Here is a 17,437-nt window from a genome sequence, read left to right on the forward strand (position 1 = left end):
CAGAAATCAACGTGTCAAACAAATTAAAACACTGACCTGGTGATTTCTAACCACATTGGATTGGAAACCTTATGGCAATCCTTTCAAGACAGACAATGCTCTCTGTCACCTGACAATTACTCTCATAAGTTTTTTCTCATGTCCAAAGCCGAGTTCATTCTGGTGCTTTTTGTATGATACCTTCTCAAAGGCCCTCAATAAACCTGTGATTCCCAGCACCTTGATCTCTATTTTGGTGTTACAGAAAAATTTACAAGATTCAATACAAAGGAGAGAAATATTATTGCTTTTGCTTCTCTTGTAGCCCGCAGGCGCACTCTACTTCATTGAAAAAATGTCTCCACCTTCTCAGTCTTGGCTTAAAGCTTAATGTCCTTCTTATATTTAGAGAAAATTAAGTATAATACTAGGGATTGCTCTGATAATTTTATGATAATTAAAATTGACTGCTTGCATTATGAGGTACACCACTCTGATAATGCAAACAGCCCCCTCCAGACAGCAAATCACATAAATAAAGCAGTCAAAACATTCAGATGAGACTATTTAATCACTTTTTTTAACTTACAGTAACACTATCCAGACTCATTGTGTAACTGAGTTTGAGGTCTTTGTAGTTCCAAATGCTTTTTTTTTTATCACAGAGACAAATGCCTGTTTAGATTTTCACTAAAGCACCCTTTTTAAGCCAACAGTCTGCTACTTGCTACAACAACTAAAAATGTATAATAGCAAATATTTAACTCTCCAGTGTGTATCTTATGGTTAATTAGAAGCACATTATGTCCTCAGCAGGTCAATGAGGAGAGAGTCTACAGTACAGTATGACACAAACACTGGAGATAAAGCCTCATGGCCAAATGAGCTTGTTTAATACTACTGAGATGCCAGACTAAGTCCATTATAATGTGCAGGATGAGGCTATCCATCTAATAGGATTAACCTCTGTAGGCTAAATTCATCAACATAATCCAGTGTTTTATCAACCTGTACAGTATTGGCAAGTGATACTCAGCTTGCGGCAAATTCTGGCCCTCAACAGGGTGTCAGGTGGCCCGTCAGCCATTTTCTAATGCATTATGAAAATAAATAGATTTACATTGAGAGTTTTTTGTACTTTTGATGGAAAAAATGTATTAGAGTCCATTTTTAAAAAGCCTTTAAATAAAGCTTTTTTTTAATTAAAAGAGAAGTGCCGAAAAAGGATCCCCAGTACTCCACTTCAAAGGTTAAATACTGGTGAAAGGCATCTTAATGCAGCACAAGAACACTAATATTACTCAAGGTTTCAAAGGGTTAACTGGCCCCTGACCTCTGTCAGCACAAGTGACCCCTATGCCTGGCATAGGTGATAAAAAAGGCTTGCTCAATATTATATTAGCAACTATATTTTACATAAAAACATTTTAATATATACACATAAAACTGATTTTTACTATGAATTTGTTATTTAAGTTAATTAAAATATTCTGTATGAGTTATTTAAGCCTTCCCAGAGAGTTGGAGCTCATAAACCCTTTGGACTTGGGAAATAGGCCTGATTTCTTTCAAAAACATGGGGAAAAGGCACTGAGTAACTTAAAAAGAAATGACCCAGAAAACAGTACAAGAAAATGACCTGAAAATGAGAACATAAAAACAAACAAAATAAACAGGAAAATAAAAAACCCAAAACAAAACAAACTTAGAATGATGACCTGAAAAAAGTGCTAAAAATATATGTATGTAAATCTGTACCATTGTTGTACTTATGAATCTGTTAAATAATTTAAAATAAATAAGTATGATAACTAGAAATACAGTTATAAACCAGACAGCTCAGATGGTAGAGAACCAGATTTATTAACTTGAAGTTTTAAACCAGAAGTAAAATTCGCTGGAAATGTTTCCCTAGCTATGTGTTTATAATTATATTATTTAATATTATATAAAATATTTTCTAAACCTGATTATTTCTTGCAATTTGATAAACATTTCTTAAAAGTTGCACATTGCCTTTCCCCCCCCTTGACTAGAAATCAAACCAGTTTGCTCAGGGTTCAAAGGTTTAAATACTTGTGAAAGGCGTTTAAAAGCAGCACAAGAAAAGTGATGTTGATCCAGGTTTCAAAGGGTTAAAACGCGAGTGTGTATGGTTATGTTATGTGAAAGTAAATATTATCAGTAATGAGGAAGGCAAACTGAACTCGGGTATATTTTTCTTCCGCTACTCCACTTCTCTAAACGCAGGGCTGCAATAAAGCGAGCAGGAACTGCGTGCGTTCGTGTGAACTTCCTCTTGACAGGCGCACTTGTCGAAGCGCATCCTCTGTTCCTTTAAAACCAGACAGCCCACGCCTCGAAAAGCGGCTTGTTCCGGCTTGCCCCTTTACATCTTTTTATCCTTGCTCTCAACATTAAAATAGTGCCCCGCGCCGCTCCTCCGACAATTACGCACAAGCATTTTGTTGAACCGTCGGAGGGTGAACGGAACCTCGTCTCGGGGTAGGAGCATGCAGGATGCGTGTATCGGTGCAGCAGCTGTCCGCCTGTGCAGCTCGGCGGTGACTCTGAGGCGCAGTTCAGGCACCATCACCGGCGGAGCGATACCACCATCTCCTCTCAGCCCCGGTTTGTCAAACCAAGAGTGTGTGGTTCACTGTACCTGAGCGAACGTGTCCGTCATGTACTATCGAAAAGGGGGGCAGAAGATCAAAACTGGACCAAGGGACCTGTGTCTTACGCTCTGAAATGCAGAACCAAATCACCCTCGCTTCAAGATTTGTCTGCCTGGGCTGGCTGCTGCGGTTGTTTTGCAACTGATGAAGATTTTTTTTATTATTAGTATCATTTTGATGCGCTTCTGTGGATGTCTATGAACATGTTTATTCTGGTGCTCCTGTGTAGTGCGTGAGGTAAGTGACTTATCCAGAGGTGCGCGCTACTTTCTCCTGCTCCCCAAATCGAGATTTTGTTTGATGTGTGCAAAGCCTTTGACATTACGTGCTCATATCTTTTTGTTTTTGTTTTTCACAGCTGTAAATGACAGACCGTTTAGCAGCTACAGATTTCATAAATTGTGCCATTAAACAACCAGCTCATCATCCATTGCTGCTGCAACTGGTGCTGCTGGAATATTATAAGAAGGCTGCTTGTGTGGGCCAGATACGAATGCACATGCAGGGTTTTCTAGAAAGAGTTGCAGTTATTGCATGGTGTAAAGCCACATGAAACTGTAGATATAATGACTAATGATGTTACCCTCCCAAGCGTGAGGATAGGTGCATCACTGTGGAGGAAAGTCACTTTTGCACTCAGATTGGCTCCTGAGCAGCTGTTTCCAAGTTCAGGTGTGCACATTATTCACTGTAGCCTTCAGTCTGAAATGCAGTACTGACATCTTAAAGTTTAAGTGTACAGCAGCCTGTCATGTTGAGGTTACTCTATAACCTGCTGATTTGCAACTGCAAGCAACCTGATAGTCTAACAATATTACCCGAGGCTGCAAAGAAACTGAGATTGCATAACTCTTGGTTGCTCCTGTTACTGCAGACACATCTCCCAGCGTAATAAAGTAGGCCTATATTTTATGTGCTGTATGGTTGCCCTTTCTACCATACATACACTACCCCCACACACTGTGATGACAGACCTCATGAATAGTTAATCACACAGACCCACATACCCCCACTGAACACTCAAAAACAAGACATGAAACAACTGTAGTAACCCTGCAATGAATTATGGAGCGAAACATTTCAAATATCACAGGAGCTGTTCTGGAACCATTAGAGCTGCAATATGAAAACAAATCAAAATGATGTGTATGATAATGCCATAAATAGAATATTTTAAAGCAGCTAAAAGTGCATTTTGTAACTTATACTTCCCAGAGTACTTTACACTTGAGTCTGTGTGCCTGTTGAGTTTTTGAAGAGATTAACAAGCATCATTGAGGTTAAAATGTAACTTTCTCTTCATCGTTTACCTGCTTGCTGTGGTTTCAAGTATTGCTTTCACTTAAGTTGAGAGGTTTTGCCTCCTGAACCACTGAAACAGAAAGTTTAGAGTTCTTGTGCATGTATGCACAATCTAATTTGTTGTTGACAGAAATGGATTTTCAGACAAATAGTTTCACTCAGGCTGAATTGATATTCTTTTTAGCTTGCCTGTCTGTACTGGAAATAGAATTTTTCAGTGTTTTTTTTCAGCATTGTGGTGGGTGTGAAGTTTCAGTGGTGTTGTGCTTTACCCAAGTATTTCCCAGAAGGCTCTGCAGATGACTTTATGTTAAAATTCTGGTTGTAGCTCATGTTGTAGGGGCGCCTTCAAGACATATTTAGGGGGATTTAATTGAAGTTTAAAGGTCACATTTACAAAAGTGATGAACAGTGAGTCATGAGTGTTATTTAATTTTTTTTTAAATACCAAAAAGGGTACTTAAAATTGCGTGGGTGATCATACTTCTCAAAATAAGTGAAGTGGAGAGGTGATTACAGTATTGAATCATAGAATGAGGCCTTTGTTTTGTGCTGATTAGTGATAGTTACTCAGTTGTTGGGGATTTTTTTTGTGTGTGAATTGTCTTAATTTAGTAAATCTGTGCCTTACATCACACACTCTCACATGCTTACACACACACACACACCCACACACAGACACACACACACACACACACTAATTGGAATGTTCTAATTCAGGGGTCATGGTGACAGCGAGAAGGGGTTCTCATATTACTTAAGATCACTTTCCGTCAGGTCCAACTTAAGCTCTGTGTATGTCCATACCCATGCATCTATTTTGTTTGTGTGTATGTGTGCATAGAAAAGTTTTTGGCAGATGTGAGCATGACTTTTATCCATCAGATGACGCAGGGCTGCCTTAACCACCCTGACAGCTCATCCCTTATTGTTGCTGTTTGTGGATCCATAAACCGAACATACTTGTAGATTTTTTTCCCCTTGTACTTGTACTTAATCTTCTCGCCTTTATTTGGCACTTTATAGTCAGAGTTTGGCTTTTTTGTTCTTTATGTGGCAGTTGATAGTCAACATTTATCTTGTACTCATACTTTGTTTTCTTGCTTTTATTTGGTAGCTGATAGATGAGATTTTCTTGTACTTGAACTTTATTTTTTACTTTATTTGGTAGTTGACAGTTCATTTTCTAGCCTTGATTTTGTAAATGATAGTTGGGATTTTTCTTGTACTTGTACTTTGTTTTTTCCTGCTTTATTTGCCAGTTTGTTGACTAGATTTTTCTTAAACTTGTCTTTAGTTCTCTTGCCTTTATTTGGTAGTTGATATTATTCTTGCATGTACTTGATCTTGCCGAGGGCACTGAATGTGAGAGGTCTGGCACTGATTATTCTTGCACTTATACTTTATTTGGAAGCTGATCGTCAATATTTATCTTGTACTTCATTTTCTTACCTTTATTTGATTGTTGACAAACGAGACGTTTCTTGCATGCTATTATCTTGGATTTTTTTTTCATAGTTGACAGTCTTGATTTTTGTTGTACTAGCACTTTATTGCCTTTATTTGTTAGTTGACAGTCGAGAGCTAAAGCTGTCAGAGCTAAAACATGATGTCAGTCAAACACATGTAACCATCATTTATTAAGCTTAAAATTGGCTTTAAATGCAAATGCTCTTCTTCCATATAACACAACCGTATTTATACACATATTGATGTAGCTCGGCTGTCCCTTATGTGTTTCTCGACAGATCCTGAGGTTCAATAGAGGTAACTGTGCCAGCTCACTCCACTGGGCCTACTGAAATACTCAAGCTGGAGTTGCAAGTTAAATTTCATTGGCACAGCACAATCAGAAACTAATGAAACACACACACGTGTAGGATGAAATGACCTTATAACAGCCACATCCAGCCATAATTAACACACGTCTAACCTTATCGCAAACTCCAACCATAAGCTAACCCTGCATGAGTGTGTGTACTGCTTGGATGAGCCTTTCAGTGGTTGACTGCTGTATTTTGCTTACTTCTGCTCTCCCTTTTCAGTTGCGTTGTTGTTTTCAGAGTCCCTGTTTCTATGGGAAACAGCCATGACAAGCTAACAACATGCTCCTGAAAGCTGTGCTATTGTGCACAATAGCAAGATGTTTCCTCCTTGGCATGATATTTTGCAGGCGCTGTGGTGATCTCAGCCCATGGAAGTGCCAGTCTACCTGATTTATTTCTATCCGACCTTTCACTAGCAATGTGAGAACATCAACCTTTACCCCGAAGTTAACCTTAACCCAGCAGGAAGTCTCATCAAGAGACCAAACTAAACCAAAGTCCAAATCTAATAAAAGTGAGATGGGGCCAAAACATCGTCCTGTCATGGAAATGTACCTCGATGTTCTGAAAAACACTCTTTCAAAACAATCTTTCCTTCTTTATGAGACATGCCAAAGGAAACTCCAGATGCCCTCCCCCACACGGAGGGGGCCAAGTGAGGACTCACTGTCCTGAGCCAGATGATAGCTCGCCAACTGTTGGCTGTAAAGACACAATGTACTTCTCATCCTCCGCTCAGCAGAGTGGGTGGCTCTACAGGCCACTACAGCAAATCACTGCTTAGATCTACGAAGCCTTCTTTCAGCACTTTCAGTGATAGTTTGCTCTTCAAAGTGGACACTGAATGTGCTGCATCTTTCTTGATGTTTGGGCCTGTTTAAATGGCACATTCTCTTGTTTTCTGCACTGTAGTGGGTGAATTGCAGGCACGAACAAGCCTGAAAGAATAACGCTCATAGGTCAATTTCCTTATTTTAAAATAAACAGTGAGCAGTGGTGGAAGAAGTGTTCAGATCCCTTTCTTAAGTAAAAGTACTAATATAGCACAGTGAAAATACTCTGTTACAAGTAAAAGTCATGCATTGTTATTTAAAGTCATAAATGTTATTTAAGTAAAAGTAAGACAGTATTATCAGGAAAATTTACTTAAAGTACTAAAAGTAAAAGTAACCACTGCAGAAAAATCTAAACATCATAAAGAAAACACCCCCAAACTAAAAATTATTAAAAAAGAAAAAAACAACCCAAAAACTTCCCACCCACACACACACACACACACACACACACACACACACACACACACACGTATTTAAAAAACAACTAAAGGTGTCAGACAAATGTAGTGACATAAAAAATACGATATTTCCCTCTGAAGTGTAGTAGAGAAAAAGTGTAAACTAGCATGAAAAGAAAATACTCACAGAAAGTACATGTACCTCAAATTCACATTGAAGTACAGTACTTGTGTAAATGTACTTAATTTACATTCCATCTCTGCCAGTGAAGGAGAGAAGCCTGATGAGGAAGTGGAGGTCTCCTGTGACAATACATCAACACGCCCACTCCTCCCTGTCACAAGACTTATTCATGACTGTGGGGGCCTTTGTGAACGTGTGTGTGTGTGTGTGTGTGTGTGTGTGTGTAAGTAAGTCTTGTGTGCATCATTGTATTTTGGACTCTCCATGTATTGTTGGGTGCTCATGCACATTATGAGTGTAACTGTGGTGTGACAGTGCCCACACTTGTATGCAGCCATGATGTGCGCAGGATTTTTTGCACAGAGACACACAGCGGGGTAGAGCGCGAGCTAAGGCCAGACCTCTTGCATTCTGCTAGGGAAGGACTCTGTAAAAAACAGGATGTAGCAGTTGCTCAGAGCAGGAACAGGTGGCTGTCAACGTGACGGTCAACACTTGCCCCCAGAGTTTGCACCACTCCCTAATCTGCGCACAAGCGGGAAAAGAGATTTTGTATCCAGGCTCACGCGCCTGGATAAATCTCCCCACCCCGCCGACCTCCCCCTAAACCCGTTTCACCACATGAGCGTCGCCTCACTCTTCCCGAGACGGTGGTTTAGCAGTTTGTGGGATAGATAGCCGTAATCAGTGTTATATTTGAGTCCGGCGCGGAAGGAAATATGACGCGCGACGCCAGAGCGGAGCTGTCCACGCGGACAAGGAGCAAACGCGCGCCGTGGGCAGTTTGGAAGGTGCGTATAACTGGCATTATAACTGAAAGGTCGCAGTATATTATGATACGAAATGCAACAAAAAAAGCATTTTGTGGGGAAGCTCTCGGATTATTTGTTGTAAAATGTGGCCTGCAGCGCGTGCATAATGTGGACAGTTCCTTCTTTTCCATTCCACTGCTGCTAGCGTGTTCATATTGTAAAAGGATTTGATGTATCTATTTTTTGCATGCTATTTTTCCAGACATGTTTAATATGGGACACGGGCATGCTGTAGTTTTAATAGACACATAAATATATATATAAATACAAAATTTCTTCATGCACATTTAGTAGACAATTAGCTGTACTGGCTCTCAGGACCACAAGCTGGTTGCAGCATGTTTTCAAAACTTGTATAGCCAGTTAACTAAGCTGCTCTGTCCTCTCAAATCTCATTCCTTCTCTTGTTGCACTGTTTATTTTTTGTTTTTTTGTGTGTGTGTGTGCGTGTGTGTCTTTTACTGTATCTCTAAATCCATTTGGACACATTTTTTTTGCTCATTTTATTATGGCATCTGTTCTGTGAGGGCACCAGCTGTTATTTTGGTGAGCAGTTTGAACAGATGCAACAGACTCTAAAAGCAACAGGTGCTGCTGGATGTCTGCACGCTTTGTCTAAAACACTTTGAATAATGGAGTCAGAAGGATGGTACTTTTTATGTTTGTGTATTTTGTATATACGATTTTGCTTTTGGTTAATGGAATGATACATCTAATAGCATACAGGAAATTGTAGAAAGTTATATACCACGTTATACTGCACACTGTTAGGTAAGAACTTTTTTCTGGTATGCAGTGTTTTCAAAAAATGCACAAAGTGGAATTTTTAAGAAGAATAACTAAAATTCTGAAATTCCCAACCAAAGTAAAGCATAAAGGGAGCTGATTTAGGTCTGATGACTTTAACTTCTCCCACATATCTGTCTGCTCATCAGCTCTGTCAGTTGCTGGCTCCATTTTTGTTGTACCCACATTTACTTTTTTTTATCACTTTACTAGACTACAGCATACAATCCTGTCCCAGATGATCTGTTATTTTTAAGTGAATAGAATTTATGTGGCTTTAAGAAACAATACTAAAACATAACAGTGCTGATATGCCTATCAAAATGTGCAGGTTATTTGCTCTGCAGTGGAGGTTTTGTTCAGAAGAATGAATCTCCCCTGCGTCTTCATGAAAATGCTGATGTGTCTCTTGACTAAATCGAATATGCCATAAAATTACGATTTGAAATACAAATAGACTGTTTTTAAGAGCACTAATTTCACAAGGATCCGACTATTTCTGGGTTGAAACATGCAAAAGTTTTTTTTATTACCTTACTTTTTCTCATTGGGGGAGTTTACAAAATTGCTTAATAAATAATATGATTTAAAATGCTGCATTACTTTTTTCAGAACATCGAAAGTTCAATTAAAGTAAAATTGCTGCCTGCTGAAAAACCCTGAAAATGCTATCCTGTAGTAACTAGAGTAATTGTTAATTCATCTGTAAGTATAGGATTTTGGGTGGGATGCAGGGAACATGTCATACTCAATATTTAGGATATATATGCATTTGTCACCCACTCCCCCATAGTAAAAATATGAAGTAGCAGAGAATTTAAGCCATACATTGGTGCATAAAACCCCCAAATACCCCATTTCATAAGTGTCTTCCACAATGTAGAAACGACTCACACCCTTGCCCATATGGGGCTTTTGATGCCTCCCCAAATAATCTCCAATTAAGCAGTGTTTTATGTCTTTATTTCACTGTGCCTCGGTCAGCACTGTGTACAGCAAATTGTGCTCTGAATGAGAATCAGTTGTAAAAGATGTTTGGGAACATTCAACATAAACCAACACTTTGGCCTGCAAACTTTCCCAGAAACCGGCCGCTGCTGTGATTCAGCTTTATCTGTCCCAAACTGCGGATCCTGTTTGTGTTTATCATGATTCAGTATTGTAATGATTCAGCATGAGCTCAGTCTTTATCAGAAGAGAAGTGGAAGCCAAGATGATTCTGCAAGACTGATCTTGCTCTTAAATTAGTACTCAGTACTAAGTTTTGGACCTTTATTTTTGAGGCAGTTGCCTTCAGGATGTAATTTGATTTTAGGAATATGGCGTTGTTAAATGAATGTAGTTTTTCTACCTACTTTTGTTGTCATTGTGATCTTGATGTAATAAATAATCCATGTTTGTAATGACATGAGTGAAATAAAGACCTGGACTCTCCGTACAAATTATGTTTCACAGCAAGGTCTTTTAATGCTGTGTCGAGACTTGGCAACTACCTCTTTAAGGAGAGAAGGAGAGAGCACTTTTACAGCCCACATTAAATTAAATAAATTTATGACTTTTGTAGCGTGAGAGGCTGAAGATTGCCTGTGTACTTAGCTAAATGCTTATTGCACTTACAGAGCTCGGAGAATAATGATATTTATGCTGCTCCTTTATTTGTTGAACACCACGTCATTGTCTGTTGGATTTTACAACTTTCTCTCTGTAAATATCTGTATAGATTATATGTATTTTCTTATGGAGTCACATTTGTATAACTGATAATGCACCATAGCAAAAGCTGACTTTAAGTAGTAGTTTGTAGTTTGATAAGACAAATCTTTTAGGGCAAGCAGCTGAATATGCAACCATGTGCTCATGCATATAGTGAACTTTAATGAGCTCTGTAATAAAACTTTTACAATATAAGTTGCAATTGGAGATCTACGTTATTGCAAATCCCAGTGTGTAATGCTTTTCTTGTGAAGTTCTGTTATTTGTAATGTCATGCACACTCACTGTGATGATTCTTTATATGCTGAGTCATGCCATGTGGTGGATTATCTGAAGTGCTTAATTTGTGGCGGTTTGTGCTGAAACAATTAGTCTATTAATGAAGTAGTAAACTGACAGAATATTAATTGGCTTTCATAATGGATTAAACATTTTCATTATTTCTTGTTTATAGATCAGGGCCGTAGCCATGCAGGCCGCATTAAGGGGGACCGAATCTGCTGGGGGGATGTCATTTCCTTTTATATTCTATTAACAGGAGCCAGTACAGCTGGACAGTATACTATACAAATATGCAATAATTGAAAGCCACTACTGTCTAGATAAATTACACACACTGCATGACAAGTGACTGATACTTTAATAATCATATTACATTACTTTTAAATACATTTGAAAGTGAATGTACATCTCTACCTACCCACAGCAATCACAATGGCTTCTGCTGGGGTACGGCAACACCATTTGGACAAACCACACGCAGAACTGAAATATACCGTAATATTATAGCTGGTAGTATTAATGATGGCAATTTGTCATTTTTATTTATCTTTTTATTACATTTTCTAATATTATTGTGGGGGGGTGGTGTGTGGTGGTCTGTCCCAACATGGCAATTTGTTTATTTTATTAATATAACTGGGGTGACATTTTGTGCATATTTGTCTCTATATTTTTCATTGTATGATGTAATTATAGCCCTGCCATAGAAACAAAAGATATAAAAATCATTGGTTGCAGCACTAGTTGAGGCATTACGTTTTCAGATGTCCATCCATTCATCTGTCCAACCATCCCATTCTCGTGACAAGGATGAATGGATTAGATTTTAATAGTCAAAGATCAAAGTCATTGTGACCTTGCGTACATCTCAATTCGTGAACACGATATCTCAAGAACAACTTGAGGGCAGTTTTTTCAAATTTGGCACAAACATCTACTTGGACTCAAAGATGAACTGATTACATTTTGATGGTCATGAATAGAAACTGTAACTGCAGCTTGATGGCTTTGCAGGGGCATACAACCACAAGGCAGTAATTCTAGTTACAGTATTGCGTCAACATTTGTCTTTACAAAATTACTTCTACATAACATTGTGTCCACTTCTTCACAGTCATCGTCGGCACTGGCGAGCAGGAGCTGTGTTCTGGGCTCATTGACATGCATTCCCCCTGAGCTCAGCGGCGCCTCCCTCGGTGGCGTGGTGGCAGGATGCCAGTGCAGGCGGCCCAGTGGACAGAGTTCCTGTCCTGTCCCATCTGCTACAATGAGTTTGACAGCAGCGGCCACCAGCCCATCAGCCTGGGCTGCTCCCACACGGTGTGTAAGACCTGCCTACACAAACTGCACCGCAAGGCCTGCCCCTTCGATCAGACGCCGATTAGCACTGATATCGACCTGCTGCCCGTCAACTGTGCCCTGCTGCAGCTGGTCGGAGCTCAGGTGAGTCAGGGAGAAAGACAGCTAGTTTGCATTAAAACTTTATGTGTCTCTGTGTTTTGCGTGTGCTCACAATGTGTGTCTTTTAGGTTCCAGATGTGCAGCCGGTGAGCCTGAACTCTGCAGCAGAAGTTGAGAACTATGAGGTGTGCAGAGTGTGTGTGGAAGAGCTGGCTCTCTACCTAAAGCCTATTAGCGGAGCAAAAGGTTTGTGCAGTGATGCATCTCTGTTTTTGATGGTAGAGTTTCAGATCTTTGGACATCTGTGAAAGAGAATGAAGCTCTTCATACTAAATGTGCGTGGGCCGCAGTTGAGCTGAATGTGCAATTTGGCATTAATGCTTTTCACACTTCTCATGACGCCTGAAAGCTGCTGTACTGATGGAAAATTCAGCTCTTTGCGTAACCAGACAAGAAAGATTAACCCGACTGGAACAGACCAGTAGTTTCCGGTTGTTTGTTCAGCCAATCTGGGTGACGATGCTTTGGTAGAATTCGTCATTTTTGATAAACTTGGTCATTTCGACAATTCACACTTCATCATGTCTGGTTCCACAAGAAGCAGGAAGCATTGGTGGGAGATTAGATGAACCTTTAAGGCTCATAGCTTCCATGATGAGGCCCTTACACCCACATAAATAGCTGCTTATAACAGACTTTAACAGAATTGAATTGAGACAGAATCAATCAAATGAAAAAGTGGAAGTAAATGTTTCAGTTACAATAAAGTTCCACACTGTTTTACTACTTTTGCAGGTGTGGCGACTCTGAGTCCGAGCGTGCTCAGCCGGCCCATGCAGAGGAAGCTGGTGACCCTGGTCAACTGCCAGCTGGTGGAGGAGGAGGGCCGTGTTCGGGCAGTGCGGGCAGGCCGCTCACTGGGGGAACGAACTGTAACCGAGCTCATCCTGCAGCATCAGAACCCCCAGCAGCTCTCTGCCAACCTCTGGGCAGCAGTGAGGGCGCGGGGCTGCCAGTTCCTGGGACCTGGTGGGTGTGAATGACATACAGTGCACATATATGAATAAAAAAGCCAAGACTCAGACAGATAGATCTGTGACGCAAGGCAATATATGAATACAGAATGTATATTTAGGTAGATCTTAAAAATAAAAGTAAAAAGTCATGCGACCAACATACATAGTACCCAACATAGTGAATGTGTGGTTATTTTCACGTGCAAAAACCACATGGTTATGGTACGAAAAAGATAATGTTTTGTCTTAAAATATCAGTTTTAATGGCACAATTGCTGCTAGAAATGTCGCTGATGTCACAATTACTGCTAAAAATGTCGTCAACACCCCCCTCCCCAAAAAACACTTGCTTTTGATGGCACAGATGCTATGGAAATGCTGCCGCTGTCTCGCTAAAATATGCCCGCTTTCGGTGGCACAGTTACTTCTACAGATGCCACCGATGTCTTGCTAGAAAACACTGCTTTTAGTGGGATAATCATGAATGGAAAAGCTGCAGATGTCATACTGAAAACTCCCATTTTTGGTGGCAGATTTAAAGCTAGAAATCCCGCCAATATCTTGCTAAAAAAATGTCCACTTTTGCTGGCACAGTTGCTCCTGGAAATGCTACCAAAGTCTTCTAAAAACACACTTGCTTTTGTGGCACAATTGCGGCTGTAAACGCAGTGATGACCCACTTAAAAAACGACTGGTTTTGTTTTGACTCATTGTGTCCAGAAGTTGCCTTTTGAATTGTCTGTTTCGTCTGCCTCATCAAACTGCCTGCTGGTGAATGTACCGGGTGTCCTGTGATGATTACTCATAGGGCAGATTCTGACTGGGATACTGTTTCTCATCATGATAACAGAATGAGTTCATTTGAAAGTCTGAGGACACCTGCTTCTAATAACCTCTATGTGTTAGAAATAGATTTGTTTGTTTGGTTTGTTTATTAAAATATGTGTTCTTCCTTCCTCCCATCACCCCGACGTCTTGCCCTCCTCCACTGTTTCCCTACGCTGCCTCTATCTCGTCATCATCAGCTATGCAAGAAGATGCTCTGAAGTTAGTTTTACTGGCTCTGGAGGACGGCTCAGCTTTGTCCAGGAAGGTGTTGGTTTTGTTTGTTGTCCAGAAGCTTGAGGCTCGGTTCCCCCAGGCTTCCAAAACCAGCATAGGCCACGTGGTGCAGCTTCTCTACAGGGCCTCCTGCTTCAAGGTACAGGCAACATCAATGAGCGTGCACACTCATCCAACACACAAATATGTGCTCATTCAAGGACATTTGGGCACTATTAAGCTTTTTTTTAAAACAAGAAGCTATCCACAGCTCTTTGAATGTACATCAAACTGAACAAATGAACCTCAATTTGCTGCTGTCCCAAGAACCCAAGCCATAATGAATGACCTGATTAAAAGAGGGGTGTTTAAATAGATCCTCATTTACCACCACATATTTCTTTACTGCAGAGAAGGTGTTACAAAGAATAATTTCCTATGAGAGCTACAGCTGCTATTCTCTCTGAAACTTATTTTTGTCAGTTTGATTTATCCGCTGAATTAAGTCTGTCAAATCAAGGTAAACAGAATCAGTGATATTCTAAAAAAAAGTGCCTGAATGAGCTTTGAAAACCCCTTTTCAGCTGTTGATTGAGCTCCAACTAAATATCACCCACTGTGACATTATCCCCTTTGAAATCTGGTTAAATTGTCTTGATTTCTTGAAAAAACATTGGAAGAACTTACAAGATATGAGCTACAGCAAGTTATCTTAAATTTAGAAAAAAGGGGAAAAAAACAAAAACAAAAAGGGTGACAAACAGACAAAATAATGATCAAAAAAATCGATAAAATAGTTCATAATAATTAGTTTTCTTTTATTTTTTTCTAATGATTCTCTCTCTCTTTCTCTTTCTCTATATCTTTTGAAACTAATTTTCAGGTCTTTTTCTTTTCCTAATTTCTAAAACTAATTTCATTTGCAGGTTCCCTCTTGTAAATTTGCTCAGTAAGTTTGTAGTCATGTTTTCAAAAGAAATCAGACCAATTTCCTTAGGTTTCAAAGGTTTAAATACATTCGAAAGACCTGCAGTGCTATTTATTAATCTAGATTGTTTTGATGTGAGTTGCCAAGTGTTGAAAATATCGGCCGTAGAAATGTCTGCCCAATATAATGGAACTAAATGGCACTCAGTTCGTGGTGGTCAAAGTGCTAGAAAATACATTTAAAAACTCAACAGAAAAGTATCTTTACAGATATCCTGACCCAGTTACTCAAGATAATACACAACCTTGTTGTGAGCAGTTTCATGCAGGAACTATTTTCTTTTTTGCCAAACTACACCTGCCAACGTGCATCTCCAACACTCAGAAACTCACACCAGAAAAATGTAGTTTGATAAACAGCACTATGGGTAAGACAAAAAAATATAATATATAATAATATATCCTTTACTTTTAAAGCATTATCAATCTCTAAATGGGTCGTCCATATTACTAATACCTTTTATTGCATAATAGTCATATATGTAATAGAGATATGGAGTCTGTGTATATATTTTCTGTGCATGAGTGTATTTTTATGTCCTACCAGCAGTTTCTATCATATCTGATGACAGACATTGCTGGTAGGGCAGAAATGCCAGCTATCTGCTCCTGATGTAACAGCAGTCTAAATTTGCCCTTGTTGCCCCGCCTCACAGGACAGAGACAGACAGCGCAGAGACAGATAGCAAGTGCAGGAACAGAGAGAAAACAGACACATAATGGACAGCAGCAAAAGTAAATTCCAATGAAATCTGATTCTTTTCATTTGTAGTTTTGACCGTTGAGCTCGGCAGATTTGTAAGTGATACAGTAGCTGGTTGTGTGTGTTGGTGTCTTGTGATGATTACTCATAGGGCAGATTCTGAGAAGGTGGGAATCCCTTTGTCTGATCTGAATTTGGGTTTATTAGTCTGAAGACGCCACATACTGACAAACTGACCGGTTTCTAAATACAGTACATTTATTTTGTGTTTCCTTTATCCAGTGTCACTGGAAATGTTGTAATGTAATAAGCACTGAAGGCAAAACACAAACAAGATATTTATTTAGTTATTTTTATTTTTTTAAACTCAGTTTTAGTAAGGTTCCAGAGTGGATATAGTGTTGGTGTGTTTATTGTTAGAAGAAAAAGTGTTTAATAAGGTATAACAAACAAATTTGACCAAATTGACAAAAGACTAAAACTAAAGACATTTACTGTGTTTTTTAAATTTTTGTTAGTTTCGTAAGTACATTTTGTTTCATTTATTTATATTATTTTCTTATATTTTTTTATTTATTTAAGTTATGTAATTTTTTCATAACCAGTTGTAATGTTTAGTTTAGTCTTAGTTAACTGTAATAATAATAATAATAATAATAATAATAACTTTTTTTATATAGCACCTTTAAAAACAGAGTTTACAAAGTGCAGAAATTGGATACAAAGACAGTGATACAATAACGCAGAACCGAACAGTCCAATTGAACACAAGCGAGAAGAAACTAGGGTGGAGTTTAGAAAAAATATAGGCAGAGGAAACATAATGCAAGATGCAGGATGCATAATGTCAATATGGAATAATACAAATAGATAGACCAGAAAGCAACAAATCCACAAATAACAGGAAATAAAAGAAATAAAACATGAATTAAGAAGGTGAAATAGATAAAAATAAGTAAAATAAATAAAAAGACGACATCACATAGAAGCAAGTCTATCAAAATGGGTTTTAAGAAGTGATTTAAAAGAAGTTGCTGATTCTGCCAGCTTTATAATAATAATGGTGATGTTCCATTTTAGGGTGAAGTGAAAAATTATCATTCTTTAATTTATTCTGTATTAAGGACAAAAGTCTTACAAAAGATAATAAATCATCCGTATCCTCCTTCCCTTATTTCTCGCTTCTCACTTTCCTTTCTCTCGATATCTCCGATACTCTCTCTCTTTCCCTCCATCGCCTGTCAGGTGACTAAGCGTGATGAAGACTCCTCACTGATGCAGCTGAAAGAAGAGTTTCGGACGTACGAGGCTCTCCGGAGAGAACACGATGCTCAGATCGTCCACATCGCCATGGAGGCGGGCCTACGAATTTCACCTGAACAGTGGTCTTCCCTGCTGTACGGAGACCTCGTGCACAAGTCACATATGCAGTCCATTATTGACAAGGTGCCCATGTGATTCAAATCATTATTAGTAACAGGTTTTTATTCCAA

General features: G+C 39.0%; 1 protein-coding gene across 4 annotated transcripts in view; it reads left to right on the forward strand.

The window, feature by feature from the left end:
• Positions 1 to 2,314: 2,314 nt before the first annotated feature.
• The window catches only part of rc3h2 (ring finger and CCCH-type domains 2), a 28,893-nt gene continuing 13,770 nt past the window's right edge, over positions 2,315 to 17,437 (forward strand). For 2 of the 4 annotated variants that reach the window (XM_042509064.1, XM_042509067.1), the window contains exons 1-6: positions 2,315 to 2,894; positions 11,911 to 12,239; positions 12,326 to 12,443; positions 12,993 to 13,226; positions 14,239 to 14,414; positions 17,190 to 17,390. In XM_042509064.1, coding sequence (XP_042364998.1) covers positions 12,009 to 12,239; positions 12,326 to 12,443; positions 12,993 to 13,226; positions 14,239 to 14,414; positions 17,190 to 17,390 — 960 coding nt within the window. In that variant the 5' untranslated portion in view covers positions 2,315 to 2,894; positions 11,911 to 12,008. Of the gene's footprint in view, positions 2,895 to 7,837; positions 7,995 to 11,910; positions 12,240 to 12,325; positions 12,444 to 12,992; positions 13,227 to 14,238; positions 14,415 to 17,189; positions 17,391 to 17,437 lie in introns of those variants that run through there. The other 2 variants (XM_042509066.1, XM_042509065.1) reach the window with 2 other exon arrangements.

This window comes from Plectropomus leopardus, chromosome 20, assembly GCF_008729295.1.
Source record: "Plectropomus leopardus isolate mb chromosome 20, YSFRI_Pleo_2.0, whole genome shotgun sequence".
Taxonomy (NCBI): domain Eukaryota; kingdom Metazoa; phylum Chordata; class Actinopteri; order Perciformes; family Serranidae; genus Plectropomus; species Plectropomus leopardus.